Here is a 14930-nt window from a genome sequence, read left to right on the forward strand (position 1 = left end):
AAAGCCACAAAACGCTGGGAGTGTCCTGTATATTTCTCTCTGTGTGTCTCTATCTCACCACCCCCTCCTCCCTCCCTCCCAGTATATTTTCTATCACTCTTAAAAGAATTCCTATTTCCTAATATGGGAAACCCTATATATAAACATCAAATGCCTGCAAAGATATCAGTTTGCAGCACTAGCCTTTGTCTTAAGTACTTTAACATTAACCATGGATGTTTTCTCAGCTTCCTTTATATATTATATTTTTATTGTAATTTCTACACATTTATCTATTTTAAAAAATCATTAGAATGATCTAACCCCAGGTTAACCTCTAGACATCCAATAGTTTCCAGTACTGACACTGAGTATTCTCCTTTCCCTTTCCTCAGCCAAAATAATACAGCTGTATTTGTCTTTGTTTGGAAGCAGCTTTTTTAAACAAAAAAAGAGGAAAGAATAAAAGAAAAAAACAGAAAGTAAATGCACAGTTATGACTACTTCATGTTTACAACCCTTTGCAAGCTAGCTAGATAGGAAAATACACGATCCTGGAAGAAATACATCCTTCCGATCTTGTGGAAAGCACAGAAATAATGAAAATGAAAAGTCCTTTCGTCACACAAGCAGGAAGCCCCATACTGCGAGAATTAATGGCTACAGACCTGGGCATCCTTCAAATTATGAACCTTGAAACCACTGAGCCATTTATCAGAAGTCAATAGAGATACTCAGAGTGCTCCATATAATGACAGCGACATACAGTCGTGCAAAAGGACAGTCACTATAATTAGACACAAAGCAAAGACTACTTACCAATATACCCGTTCCTTTTTTTGTTGAGCAACTTCCACGCTCAGTCAGTCTTCAGAATGGTTTAAAACCGATCAGTCTTGTCATTTTCTAGCATTCGTATTGTTACATTAGGAAAAATGTTTTCTTTTCTTTTTTCCCCCTTCCTACTGTGAAACTTTGGGTTCGTAGCTCCCCAGGATCAATTCTGAACAAAGCCTCCAGCTGCAGTGCCATCCAATTTGAAGCAGACATTGGGGACAATTTAAGGTTTTTATCCACAAGAAGGTTTTTTTCCATTCTCTTAAATGCAGCCATAATTAGAGTAATTTTTCATGTAGCCCGCTGATTACAGCGTTTTTACCGTCAAAGATAATTACCTGTAATTTTCTTCCACTTTTAATACTAAAAAGCCATCTTTATTTAGATTCAGGAACAGGAAAGGCGAAACAAAAGAGGGAAATTATTCTGTTATTCATACACAAATTGCAGAGACGTAGGACCTAAAATTGAAAATTAACCAAAATTATAATGCTGAAAAGAATGGAAGAGGCTGCAGAAGTACAGCTGGTAGTGGGGCTTTGCTGAATTATTCAAATTACGTTAGAGAGAAAGCTACCATACATCGAAACCAACACTAATTTTTCTTTAAAAAAAAAATTCACCAGACACATGCCAAACCACTGTGAGTGCATGGAATTCTGAAACCCAGAAAATGCATTTTAACGCATTGGAGGTGTTATGTTGCTCCTGTCTCGATCTTTCTATCTCTTAATATGAATTTAATTAGACAGGAAGTTCTACCAAGGGGTCCTCCCCGGAACTGGCTTTGGAATTGGGCTTCCTCTGGGTCCTCTGAACCTCAAGGGTTAACATTTTCTCTCTTTAGAATGTATTGACCCCATAGTAAAGTGATTCCCCAGAGAAGGGTTGGTAGGAGGGGCGTAGGCGAAGGCAGCGCCCAGTCTCGGTGCCTACTACGCCTCCCCACGTTCGAACTTGCCCGGAGTTCGAGTTCCAGAGCCTCGTTCTGACCATATTTTCCAAGTATAAAAAAGAACAGTAGCTGCGGGGGCGGTGAGGGTGAAGGGGAAAATTTCTTCTCGGCGCCAATAAGCATCTCATTATCTTTTGACACAATTTCGTCCAAAGGTTCCCGCTGGAGAAAGGCCTTTCTGCATTGGGGTGAGGGAAGCAAAGATTTCTCAGGCTCCTGCACTTAACACCTCTAGCTGCTTCCAGCATCTACTGGGTCAGGAAACAGCGTCATCTATAGATAGAACTGCACCGCTTCTTGCGAGGGTCTTCCTCGGGTGCATTCCTAAATCAAACTGGTTCCCTGGCTCCACAGCTCGGCTCCGCGTCTCAGCCAATCGTGCCCCTCCAACCCCAAGGTCTCGGCGCTTGGGCCTCGTGGGCAACAGCTCTACAATCGGCATCCCACCCCTTCCCCCTCCGCCCACCCCCAGCTTGAGGCAAAGGCACAGCAAAGCAGCCCTAAAGGGTTTCAGAGGCCAGTTATTCCGGAAACTTTCTCCCAAATGGAGGAAGGCGTCAAAGGGGCTATAAAGTCGAGAGATTCAGACTACACCTGCCGTTGCCGATGTCCGCATACCCGTGATGCTAAAGGAGCACTTGTCGCGAACTCCGTTTGCTCTCTCAACGCCCCCAAACTTAAAATCATCACCACATGTAAAGACCTCAATGGATTCGTCTAGGACTAGCTTTGAGTAACAACTCTTCAAATATATTTTAGATTGGAATCTCCAGAAGGCTCCCTCCATACCTTACAGAAACCCAGTCCATTTCCCAGTCTCCAGTCACAAGCTGCACCAAATATCAACAGCACAGAAAGCAAGAAAGACAAATCGAGTTCTTAAGGATCCCATTCTCACCCAAATCCTTTTACTCACCAGAACGACCACCCTTCTACTGTTAAGGGGGATAAAAGGTCAGAATTCAAAAACATCTCTAAAGCAAAGTTGCAGTCCATAATAAATCACAGCAGCAACACGTATAGCTTGGAAAGTGTGAGAAGAGAAATATGAACTGTGTCTTGAAGTATGCAAGAAATAAAAACTTACCCCCAGTGAATATCTCTTAAGCAGTGATCAGGGTCTAGAAATCTATACTGAACAGAAGCAGAGGAGAATATTTTTCTGAGTCTCAGGGCAGAAGCTCTTTCTCTATATTCTTGGTTGAGTGAGCACATCCAGGTGTGAAATTGTTTGCACACCCCAGCACCTCTTATATTGCCAGCAAAATTAGCTGTTATTACTGTCACTGTTTAGTGATGGTTAGCGTGATACAAAAAAAAAAAAACTGCTGTAATCAAGACCTGGCGCATCTTTGCAAATTACAGATAATTGTAAACGTCCAGATTATGATAATAGCATCCTAATCCAGCCTGCAATATAATTATTACAGAGTGTTACATCTGAAACTGTCCAGTAGGGCTAATTCAGCCATTATTTAGACCCTATTTTTGCACGGCAAATGGGTTGCTGAGTTGAAAATGTACCATTGTAATTTCACAGGGCACTCAATGAGTAATGGTATAGGAAGAGGAAAATACAAAAGTGAAATGTGAACAGTAGCGATCAAATCAAACCCTGAAGGACAAAAGACTGTTTGATTCATATGGAAAAAGAAGAGCGGGAATTAAGAAAATAGAAGATCAGTGGTCTGAAGCATTACGTGTCCAAATCTTCAATATGTGTAAGGCTGATGTGTTTGCAAGGGCTTCTACATCTGCTGCTGCCTGGAGTCTGAAATAATTTTTCTTTTTCTTTCTTTTTTTTAACTTGTCTTTCCCCCCCTTCCCCCTTCTCTCTCCTAAGGCATTATCTTCGCTTAAAAAAAAAAAAGTGCCCCTCCCCCAAGCAAAGACCATTTGTCAATTTCACCATTGTTTCCACCAAGGCAGCCTCAGAATGTGCCTGTCATTTGTTTATGAACATTTTAAAAAATGAATTTGCAATCTCTCTTGTCATCAGAGCAAAACGCCCTGGATGTTTGTAAGTGTTCCTAAATTTCATCTCCATTCTCTTTCACTGGGAATAAGTCATTGAGAGCTCTAAAGGATATTAGCAGAAAATGTATTAATTGCTGCTAATTAAATAAAACCGGCTGGGAAGCTGTCTCCTCCATTCGGCTTCCACGGCTGTTGGCTTTAATCCTATCACTAACTTTTATTAATTAACACTCCCCTTCTCATGTAAACCAGTCCAGCTGATTCTTTTGCTACAAGTCACTGATGTACTACTTCTTTCTGTATTCCAGAAAGTCTGGTATTTTTGATAAAGAACTGTCCCTGCCCCAGATATGGTTGTAAAAGAGCAAGGTCAGTCTCCTTAAACTATGGAGGGACCGAGGAGAGAGGGAGTTGGAGAATTATAGCAAGTGAGTCTGGAGAGAGGCTGGGGCGCTGTGCTGGTTCCAGAGTGAAAGCAAACCTTGGGTTCCAGCTGCTGCCTCCTGAGGATGAGGAGGATGAACCCCGGCCAGGATGAAACTTCTGGAGTCCAGTTCTGGTTCCTGGTGGTGATGTCCTTGTCGGGGACACCTAAAGCCCACAAATTCCCAGGAGTTCAATTTTCCCACCATGAGCACAGACAATTTCCTGGGCATCTTTTCCAGCCTGTAGGACAGTGTGTGATGATTCTCCCTCCTCCCACCACCTCACAAACCCTGGAGCTGCCCAGCCAGGGCCACCCTGCAGGGTGGCAAGCAGGCTTACTAGCTCCTGTGAATTTAAGGGCAATAATGAAATGTCCCCTGTTTAGTGACCCCTGTTTGTGGATGAAAGTTGAGTCCATATCCTGCTTCTTCCCCCGCCCTCTTCTCCCATCTTGCAAATGACAAATGGCAGAAATAGTCCTTGAATGACAACAAGCTTCCAGTGGCTTCTTGTCGCCTTTCCAAGAAAAAAAAAAATGCTTTAAAATAAATCATAGCTTGAGTACTGTTTACCGCCCTTCGCCTCCACCTACTTCTTAAAAAAAAAGTACACTAGACTGTGCATGGTGGAGATTTGACAGAGAATCCTTACTGAAACTTTGTGTGTGTGTGTGTGTGTGTGTGTGTGTGTAGAATGATGTTATGAAGCCATTTTTTTCCCCTTCCTGTGGCGAAAGGTCGTAATGTGTGGTATTTCACGGTTTTATATAAATTTTGGTTTAGGATGTGGAACAGACTCAATAATACGTGCGCTTTTGGCAAAGAGACTCCTTCGGATCCCCATAAATCAGAAGTAAATACGGAGTCCCTGCGAACAAAAGAGCAGAAACAATGGCTGCAAATCAGGACTCTCTTCTCTTTTAAAGAGAGATTCATGTAAATTCCCTCGGTTCCTATCTTTACGGTTAGAGCTCGACCTATAAAACAGGTTATTACATTACAGCCGGCAACCCTGGATGATTGAAAGGGAAGTCTTCCCCCGCCCCTCCGCAGTCGATACTCTGTGTGTACTTTCTGCCCTGTACCACAGGGGAACCTAAAGCTTGTCAGATGCAAAAGAAAACGCGGATGCGGCGGGGGTGGGGCGGGGGTGGGGGGACGGGGCTGCGTAGAAAAATATGTAGCCAATCCCATATGTGCTACCACTATTTGGGCTGTTTTCGAAGCCCAGAGTTCGCCGGCACCATGGAAAAACCAAGTACAGTGTGCAGCACTCGCAGGCAACCTGGGAGCGCGAGCCGCAGCGCCCCCTCCCCAACCTCCCGGGAGGCGGGAGCCTCCGCCCAGCCGCTGTGGGAGGGGGTGCGTAAGGGCGGAGGAGAGGGGTGACCGCAGGCGGATCCGCCGGCGTGGCGCGCTTCCCAGAGGTGCCGGAGGGCGTCTGTCCTCAGGGCGTGCCTCCGGGGAGGGCTCGAGAGCTCGGGGTTGGCGGGAACCCAGCGGCCAGTGGGAGGCGCGCGATCCGAGGGGTTGCGGGACGGGGCGCGGAGGGGGTGACGGTTGGGGAGCCCTAAAGGTCCCTCTCTTCGAATAAAAGGAGGCGCTGGGGGGCGTGAGAGGGGCAAGGGGCAGTGGTCCAGGAGGCATCCCTCGCGCTTCGGGCTGGGGAGCTCTGGAGGCCGAGTGGTGTCAAGGTCGGAGTAAGCTTCAGAGCGCGCTGGGAGGAGCCGAGCACCGCCTGGCCTTGGCGCGCTGTGGGCGACTCCCAGGACGGCGCGGCCAGGACGCCGCGAGCCGTGGGGCGTCCGCTGGGATCAAAGAAGCCAAAGGAGGCCAGCCGGCGCGTCTGGGATTGTGGGATAAGGGGCGGGAGACAGAGGATTGGCATGGGCGGGGAGATCCTGGCCTAGCCTGTGCCTGTGTCATCGGGAGGGTGTGCGTGCGTGTGTCGGTGTGCGGGTCAACACGCTCCTGCCCGAGGCCGAGACCTGGGTGGATCCGAGTGTGGGTGGACAGGCTCCCGGGTGGGTGCCCCAACCGGAGGCAGAGAGAGGGAGCGAGATCAAGGGCAACGAGGTCTGCGGGTTCCTCTGTGTGTGTGTCTCAGGCCCTGTGGCTCAGCACTGGAGCCGCCTGGCACCCACAGGAATGCGGCTTCTCTCGGCTCCCCAGGCCGCCCCCTGTTCCACAAGGAGGTGGCCGCCAGGAAAAAGGGGGGGGGGAGTAAGGGCAGAAATCCGCCTAGCCCAACGCGAGCCTCAAACAAAGGCCAATTTATCTGCTCTTTTACAGGATGGCCCAGGAGGCGGACAGGGCACCAAAGAATCATACTGGCCCTGCCAGCATGCCCTCGGCCTCCTGGGCTTTGTGAGGTGGTCTGAAGATGGGGATAGGAGCTTGGGAGTATGGGGGGCGCGGTGAAGAAGCCCACGGAAAAGAAAATTAAATCTTGGGGTGAGCTTGACATCTCGGGAGCACTAGACTGAGAGCTAGGCAAGTGGGGACCGGAAGAGGCAGGCAGAGGTCAGGAGAGTGGGGTCGGACAGACCGGGACTCTGCTGGGGAGTGGTACATGTTTATATTAGATATAGGGATAAACAATGGTGAGAAGGAGGGAGGGTGGGAGGCAGGGCAAGGGAGAGGAACATCACACGGATATTTTTAGCCTTTGCTGAGGATCTGTTATTTTTACATCCTTGGGCGCAGGACTGCAGGGAGTTAAATTCCCCAGGGAGAATCCCCGCGGTGCCAGGGAAAACCCGCTGCAGACTGGTTTGCCAGAATATTTTTGTCCACGGCTCCCGGACCAAGTTTAAAAAAAAAAAAAAAAAACCGCGAGAGAGACGAGGCCATTGCGAGTGGAAGAAGTGAGGTTAGCACAAGGGAAGGAATCCTGAAACCTAGTCTGTCCGCGCGGCGTTATGCCTGCCCGCGTCGCAACGAGGCTCTGGTGTCCTTAACAACAAGCAGTGTCAAGGCTGGGGGTGGCGGGGTGGTCGTTAAAGAAGAGCTTCCCTCTTCTTTCCGGGAAGAGTCCGAACTCGCGCTTCCCTCCGCTTGACCGCGCCGGCCGATCGGGGGTGGTAGTGAAGGGATCCCCTTTTCAAAGCAGGAAAGAGGAGGGGAGATGATGGGGACGGCTGGAAAAATATCTGCCCTCTCCACGTGTAGAAAGGGAAAGAGTGTGCTCCAAGCACATTCTTGCCACTCAGGCCCCCAGTGGGTGCGCCCCCTCCAACCTTCGCGAACACGCACCCGGGGGCGGCGAGGGGTGCCAGCGCAGGGGGAAGCTGGCGCTCGGAAACCGCGGGGAGGCGGGGGGGGGGGGGGGTGTCTCTCGGCCGGATTCACCAGAAGTAAAGCGCTGGCTCTCGGTGTAATGGAAACTCCCGCACGCCTTACAAGCCAAGAATGAAAAGCAGGAAATGGATCCCTCTACCTTTCCCCCTCATCCTCCTGTTCTCTGCCAGCGCAGAAAACAAAGTGGGCTCCGCACGGCTTTCCCCCAAGCGCGCCGCCATCCGGACCTTCTTCCGAGAAAGGAGGGCTGGAGGGGAACGAAGGGGGGGGGGGCGAGAAGCTTCGAGAAGAGAAGCGCTTTGGGGGTGGGGGAGGAGGAGGGGTCCACAGCCTTGGCCGCGGCCCACGTGCCGCCCCGGAGCCAGGCAGTGTGCATCTCAAGACCGGCAAACCATCAAATCCCCCCAAGGTCTTTCTAAATTGGCAGGCTAGAAAGGAAAAGGGAAGAGAAGGAAGGAGACGAGGAGAGGAAAGGAGAAGGAGCGAGAAAGAGAAGGAGAGAGAGCACACAGGTAAATTCCCCTCAGGGCACACAGCGTGCCTTTTCAGGTCTAGTCTCCCAATCCTGGAAGAACCTTCTCAGAAGTCCTCAGATGACAGGATGTAAATTTTTACGTTCTAATCTTCCCCCCACGCCCCCACCCCCGCCCAAGAAAACTATTTTGTCAAATTTATTGCTGCTGACTTCCTAGCTGTAAAATATATCTCACGCACCTTGTAATTTCCAACAAACGATTTCCCTTGGTATCCCAAGGAAACAGAGTCAGGCGAACTAAAGGACAGTCAGAAAGACACCCACAGTTCAGGCCTGGGAGTACAGCTCTAGACCCGGGCTGTAGCTCTGGTCACACTGTTGATGTCTGTGTGCAGAGGTGCAGGGAGAAGGATGCGACAGAGGCCAGGGTTGCTGCAAGTCCTTCCTCTCTGCCCCAGAGAAGCCTTCACAAAAGAGAAATCCCTGCAAACAGATGCAGTTTCCCATCGTGTGGAACCTGCTTGCCACTGTTTTATGTAAAAGCAAAGCAGAGAGAGCTCCTTCCTGAAAAAACCAGAGCGGTAAAGAGGATGAAGGAAGTAATTTATGTTTGGAATATTGTCTCACACGATATGAAATCGACACGGGGCCACAATACTTTCCTTCCTTTCCTCCACCTCATAATTCCCTCTTGGCAGAACGAATGCATTCCCCCTACACACACATGCCCTGCTTGGCCTACTGATTTAGGTCCATCATTGTTTTCAAGTCCTGTGATCCTTTCCTCTTGTGAAAGAGCTCAGATACATTTATAATCATACACTGAGTCCAAGGCACTACCATTTGCCACACTGCAAACATTTCAGGTTTTTTAAAAAAATGTAATAGAAGGGGAAATTTCTTTTTCTTCTTTTTTTTCATTTTCTCATCTCTGGAAGCTCCCTTTGAAGGGAGTGTAATTTGTCTAATTGCTCTGGCAATACACAGAGGCTGATGGGGAGGGGGGCAGTCTCCACCATAATTGCTTTGAGCTTAGAATTCAGAGTGGTTATTGAGGGATTTCTGCTGCTTTCTTACTCACACACAGAGAGGGAGGGCTGTATTTAGATTCCGGCATTACTTTCTACCTGAAACAGTTTGGGGTTAAACTTAAAATTATCTAAACGTTTTTGTGGTTAGGCCAAAAAACACCTAAATATATACTATGTGGCAGTACTCTAAACAGGCCACATATGTATATAGACATATGAAGTACAGCATCCAACATATACACATCTACAGTTCTGCATCTACACAGCCCCCAGTTTCTGTTTTCCTTTTTGCCTTGTTGGATCTCTGCAGAGTTTGTCTTCCTTTAATTGCCTGCACAAAATGTCACCAGCCCATTATAAGTGGGGCAAATGGAGTATTTTTTAGAGGCATTTTGCTTTCATGGTCGAAATAATTTTATTTATCCAGAATATACAGTTTAATTCTTCTATCTACACTTATTTACATGGTTAAAATAACATTGAAAAAAGTCTTTTGAAAATTTGAGGTCATAGATTTCAAGGCACTATTGATAGTGTCCACAGTTGCGCAAAAAAAGTTCGTCTGTAAAAAAAGGGGGGACGGGGTCCTTTGAAATGCAATAACTTACATGCAAAAAAAGCTTTACACATGAATCTTTTTTGTTTCTGTTTTCCAAACTTCCCCATATGAATTTCTTTTTTTTTTTTAAATGATTTTCTAAAACAGCAAAAACACAGTAGTCCCAAAAAAGACAGCAAGAGAAAGCGGCCGGTCTAATAGAGTGTCCCGGAGGCCAGCGCCAGCGGGTGCTGTAAGGAGCCGGGCGGCGGCAGGTGGGAATTGATTGAGCTGGCCGCGCTCGGGTACCAGGAAGCCGAGTTCTCCAGGTAGCTGGACGCGGGGGACTGGTTGGAGGTCGGAGGGTGGGCATGAGGGTGGTGGCTGAGCGAGCGGGACGAGCCCTGGGGCTCCCACACCGCCGGAGACTGAGGCGAGTTACACGCCATAGGGTCGCTGGAGCTGGGGCTGTGCTCCGGGGGCATCTCCCCGTTTTTCATGATCTTCTTGATCTTGGATCTTTTGTTCTGAAACCAGATTTTCACCTGAGTGGGGGAACAAAGGCACACGTTACCGGGACACTCAGAGGCTGCCCGCGCGCCTCCCCCAGGGCGGCAACTGGAGGCGATTTCGGCCCCCAGGAGGCCAGGCCCTGTCGTCTCCCCGCAGCTCTCGGCCCACGGTCAAGGGGCTGGGCCGGGGGCAAAGCCTGCATCTCGGGCCCCAGAGAGCGCCCTGTTGGCTGCTGCTGGGGCCGGACCCCCAGCCTTTTGTCTTATGTTGGGGCCGGGGGAGGGGGCGCGAGTGTCCGCGGCCGCGAGCGCGCATGGGTAGGCCTGCGCGGAGCGCGGGCAAAGCGGCGCCGCGAACGTCTCCAGAACAACCGCCAGGGCCGGGTGAGCTAGGGGCGCGGGGCCGGCTACGCGCGCGCACGCGCGCGAGTGGGGCGGACAAGGAGCGGTCTTGCCGTTTCCCGACCGACCCCTTTCACTCCCTCCTCGGCTCCGAGGACATTCTTTATTCTTCCAAAGACCCCCGTGGGGCTGGGGTGGGAGTGAAGGGAACGGGACGATCCAGGGCAGATTTCCCCGTACAGCCCGCCCTCCCACCTCGGAAGGTCAGGCTGCTGCGGCCTAAAGCTCCGCAGGCGCAGGGCGTGACCCGTCAGCTCTTCCGGCTGCAAGCGACGTTCCCGGCTTCCGCGCGGCCTAAGACCACCGAGAGCCCGCCGGGCCCCGCTCATCCCGAGAGGGTCTGCATTGTGCAGAGAACCAGTTTCCCAAAGCTTCGAGAGTGTCCTGGAAACAACCCTCCCCTTGTTTCCAACCTAGGAAACCGGCCCCTCAACGCCCGAGGCTCGAAGGGGTGGGGCTTGCATCTCGGGATGAACGCGGTCTCCATCCCATCCCTACCGTCGCACGGCGGCGACACCCGGCCTGACTCCTAGAGGGAAGGGCGCGGGGTCAGTGTCTTTCTGTCTGTGAGTTTCTCGCGGGCCCTATTGAATCGGCTCCAGCCCGCCGGGACCGAACCCCGCGGCCAAGCCAGGCTTGCACCCCAGGCGGGGCTCTTGCCCCGGCCACGGCCGGATTTACCTGTGTTTGCGTCAGTCCCAGGGAGGCGGCCAGCTCGGCGCGTTCGGGCAGGGCGAGGTACTGAGTCTTCTGAAACCTCCTCTGTAACGCGGCCAGCTGAAAGCTGGAATAAATAGTCCTGGGTTTACGAACTTTCTTTGGTTTGCCGTTCACCATCCTCACCTCGGGCTCGGCCACTTCTTTCTCTAAATAATCAAAACAGACCCGGTTAGAGTTGTCGGCAGACAATGGCCCTTTTGCAGAACTTGCAAATACAGTCCTTGAATTTATTACCAAGCAGCCTTCACTCTCTTTTCCCCATATTACCGCCTTTGCTTCACGAGACCCCTCCCTCCCCATCGTGGAAAAGCCAGGTAGCCTGATTAATTCCCTACTCTGTTTATTCAGGTTCTCCTGGGTTTGTGCAAGGCGCCTTGCACAGCACAACTCCTTTTTCGGCGTCCGGGATTTAGCCCTTGCAGCGGTTCCTGCTTCACCCGGATTCGTTTTCAAGCCCACCCTGTGTTCACCGACGTTTCTTGGGTGAGTCTGGCCAGCCGCTCCCGGGGATTCAAGGGGGAGGCCCCGGGCCGTGGCCCCCCTTATGTCAGCGTCTGTTCGGGCGCCCGCAGAGGCCAGACGCATGGGCAGGGAAGACGCTAAACGAGGTCTCCAAAGTTCAAAGACCCACAAGCAAACTATGCTCCTTCAATTCAGCAGCAAGCCGTCCGAGCCGCCGCAGACAGAGGGCCGATTATGCAGCCCCCATAATCTCCCTGCAGATCTGCGAGGGCACAGATGTGTCTGGTTTCTTTTACAAATAGACTTAATAAGTTCTTGGCCAAAAGAAAAAAATCTTTCATTTATGCACGAAGTTCAGAGACACTGAAAGGAACGAAGACACGCCTCCCCCCTCCACCCGCCCCCCCGCCTCCCCGCAGTCTTTGAAAGTTTATCAGGAGTTATAGTTCCAATACAATTTGAAAAGGAATCCGCGGTGGGGTGTTTTCGTAGGAAAGGGGCGGCAGGTCAGGACGAATTTAGCAGAATTGTGAGTATAGACTTGGGAGAAAAAAGACTCTCGGAACGCGTGTTTTACAAACGTGCCCTGGGGCCACAAGTCCCCTTTCACAAAAGTACCATCTTATCAAAAGTGCCCATCTCTGGAAGGGGCGGAGAACCTCTCCTCGGAGTGTGTGTGTGTGTGTGTGTGTGTGTGTGTGTGTGGCGAGCTCCTAGGAGAGGAAGGGTGGAGGATGAGGGCTGTGGTCTCGATTCTGCCAGAGCAGGGGATGCTAATATTAGCAGGATTATTAATGTGCTGGTGGGAAGAGATCAAACCTGACCAGCAAAACCTCTCCTAGGAGACCTCATACCTCTCTTACGGCCCAAGCTCACTAACCCTCTTAAACTCTCCAACTAAGTTTCAAGGCAGACGCAAAAGGAGATGGGAAGGAGAAACAAATTGTAGGCACCTAATGGAGAAAGAAAAAAATATTGCTCCAATAACGTGACCCTTCAGCAACCCTCCTCCGCCTTTAAATGGCTTTTTGTTTTGGGAAATGCCTTGGAGAAACCGCAAGGCTCTCGGCGCGCTCTTCCTCTGGCGGGCTACAGCTCTCTGGCCCCCACCCCGCCCCGCGCGCTCCGGGTACGCACACCACGCTGGCTCGCGGCTGCTCTCACACTAATCCCCGCAGAGTCTTTGAGGCAGCCTTCCACTCCCACTCCTCGAGCACGCTTACCCTAACATCCAGCAAATAACCTTCCGTTCATTACGTAAACGCCGCTCAGGCTGGTTGATTCTTTCGTCTCTCCACCCCTACCCGCTTTCCAGCTTCGCCGGCTTCCGACCGGGCAAGCTGGGAATCCAGCGGCTTGAGGGGTCGCCCGAGGGTACCAGAGAGGAGAGACGCTGGTCCGAACTCCCCCGCAGGCTTCTTCTACTAAGGATCCCTAAAATGCTGGCTCGGGAACCTCTCTTGGTTGCAGAGTCCCGGCCCCCACTCCCTTCCGCCGAGTGCGCCCGCACTGCAGTGGACGGCGCGGCCCCCCGATCTCCCACCGCATCTCGCTCCTCCCTGATCCTGGCTCCCCCTGTGTCGGTCCCCACCCCCAGCCCCCGTACCTGGCTGGCTGGTGGCGCTCGGCACGCGGTTGTAGGCGCCGCCGTACTGGTGGTAGGGGCTGGCGTAGCTGTAGTCGGCGTAAGCTTTGGCGGGGTAGCTGCCCGCGGCGCCGTTCACGCCGTGGTACTGGTACTGGTAGGGGTTGAGCGCTTTGCCGTAGGAGGCCGAGGTAGGAGAGCAGTACCCATGCGGGGCTCCCCCCGCGGGGCTGTAGTAGTCGGAATCGGTAGCCGACGACTCGGGCAAAGTTGGCGATTCCTGAGACGGATGGTGCATGGCTGCGGACGTCTGGAACGGGGCTTGGAAGTCGCCGGATCGGATGCTGGGGACCCTCCTGTCAAACACTCCTGTCATCGCTCACTGGCGGCGGCGGTTGTCCTTGTTGCTCTGCGGCGGCGGCTGCCCGAGTTGGCCGTGGGGCTGCTCTGGTCTAAGCAGACATGGCTGTGGGAGCGAGGGAGGAGGAGGAAGAGGAGGAGGAGGAGGAGGAGAGGCGGCGGCGGCGGCGGCGAGGAGGAGGCTGGGAGTCTTGGAGGCTCTGTCTCCGGCAGGCTGACTGCTGGCTGAGGCGCAGCACAGCCTTGGTTAAATCCTTAATTGCGCGCTTACGCACAGCGGGGTGGATCGGGTTCCATTGGCCAGGGCCTCAGGAGCAGCAGCAACACCCTAACTCGTCCAACTAGTTTGAGCACAACAAAGCATTGCTTAAAAAAAGAGGGAGAAAAAATGAAGGGGGGGGAGAGTGTGTGTGTGTGTGTGTGTTGTTGTTGCTCGCTGGGGGAAGAGGGGGTCCTCAGGCAATCTGTTTTCAGTGAATACTAAAGACAACACAGAAGCGCCAACACCCAGCTCTGTACTGTCTGGAGACAATGTGTTCCAATCAGCAGCCTCAAAAAGTGCACATGTTTTGGGGATGAGGTCGACCACGGTCTTCCCATGCTCCTCACCTCCCAGCCAGCCTCGAGCTGCATCAAGGGCGAATGTGGACTGAACACTAATATTGAAATGGGGAATCAAAGTGGGGCGGGGAGCAGGGATGTGGGATAAAGGTGAGAAGAAACTGATGAGAACAATATTTTTAGTGGGGCACTGGGAGCCAAGCTGTAATTTACATGTGTTGAAAATTTGTGATTTGGGAAAAGACAGACAAATTTGCAGCAAGCACTTCCTTTGCCCGAGATGAGTTATTTCTCAGACAAGGGAGAGACAAGGATGCTCAAGAATGCACTCTTAATGGCAGAGAGAGTTCCTGCAAGCCCAAATCCCTACAGCGACTTAAAAAATTGCTGTCTTAAGCACAAATAACTTAATGACTCCCAAATTGCTGGTCCCCAAGAGGAGCGGGCAGCCCCACATTTTGTTTGATATTCTAGTCTATTTGGATGCTGTTGGAATAGAGGATCAGTAATTCTGTGTTCAGCGGTCAAAGAGTCCTGCAAAAGTGAATGGTCTACTTGTGACTTGTCCTCAGGGAACTAATGGGAACCCCAAGAACGCTGGGAAGTAGACAGAGATAAAAGTTCTTTGGGGAAGTTGGGTGAAGCCCATGGATTTCCCTCTTCCAGCTCCATGGAGGTGGCACCGAGGGCCTGCTTTTCCATTTCCCACGTCCGGATTCCTGTACCCTCAATCCCTTTATTTCTTGCAGTGAAAGCATCTTAGCTCATATGCAAAGGGAGAAAAGGCTCAGGAATCAAACACTTGGTATTT

General features: G+C 51.3%; 1 protein-coding gene across 1 annotated transcript; it reads right to left on the bottom strand.

Moving 5' to 3' along the window:
• Positions 1 to 9375: 9375 nt before the first annotated feature.
• Positions 9376 to 13777, bottom strand: DLX5 (distal-less homeobox 5). Its single transcript, XM_036862773.1, has 3 exons — positions 13220 to 13777; positions 11113 to 11297; positions 9376 to 10062 (listed from the first exon to the last, which is right to left on the bottom strand). Exons 1-3 carry the CDS (start codon positions 13572 to 13574, stop codon positions 9733 to 9735), a joined length of 870 nt encoding a protein of 289 aa, XP_036718668.1. The 5' UTR covers positions 13575 to 13777; the 3' UTR covers positions 9376 to 9732.
• Positions 13778 to 14930: the final 1153 nt, after the last annotated feature.

The sequence above is a fragment of the Balaenoptera musculus genome, chromosome 9, assembly GCF_009873245.2.
Source record: "Balaenoptera musculus isolate JJ_BM4_2016_0621 chromosome 9, mBalMus1.pri.v3, whole genome shotgun sequence".
NCBI classification, from domain to species: Eukaryota; Metazoa; Chordata; class Mammalia; order Artiodactyla; family Balaenopteridae; genus Balaenoptera; species Balaenoptera musculus.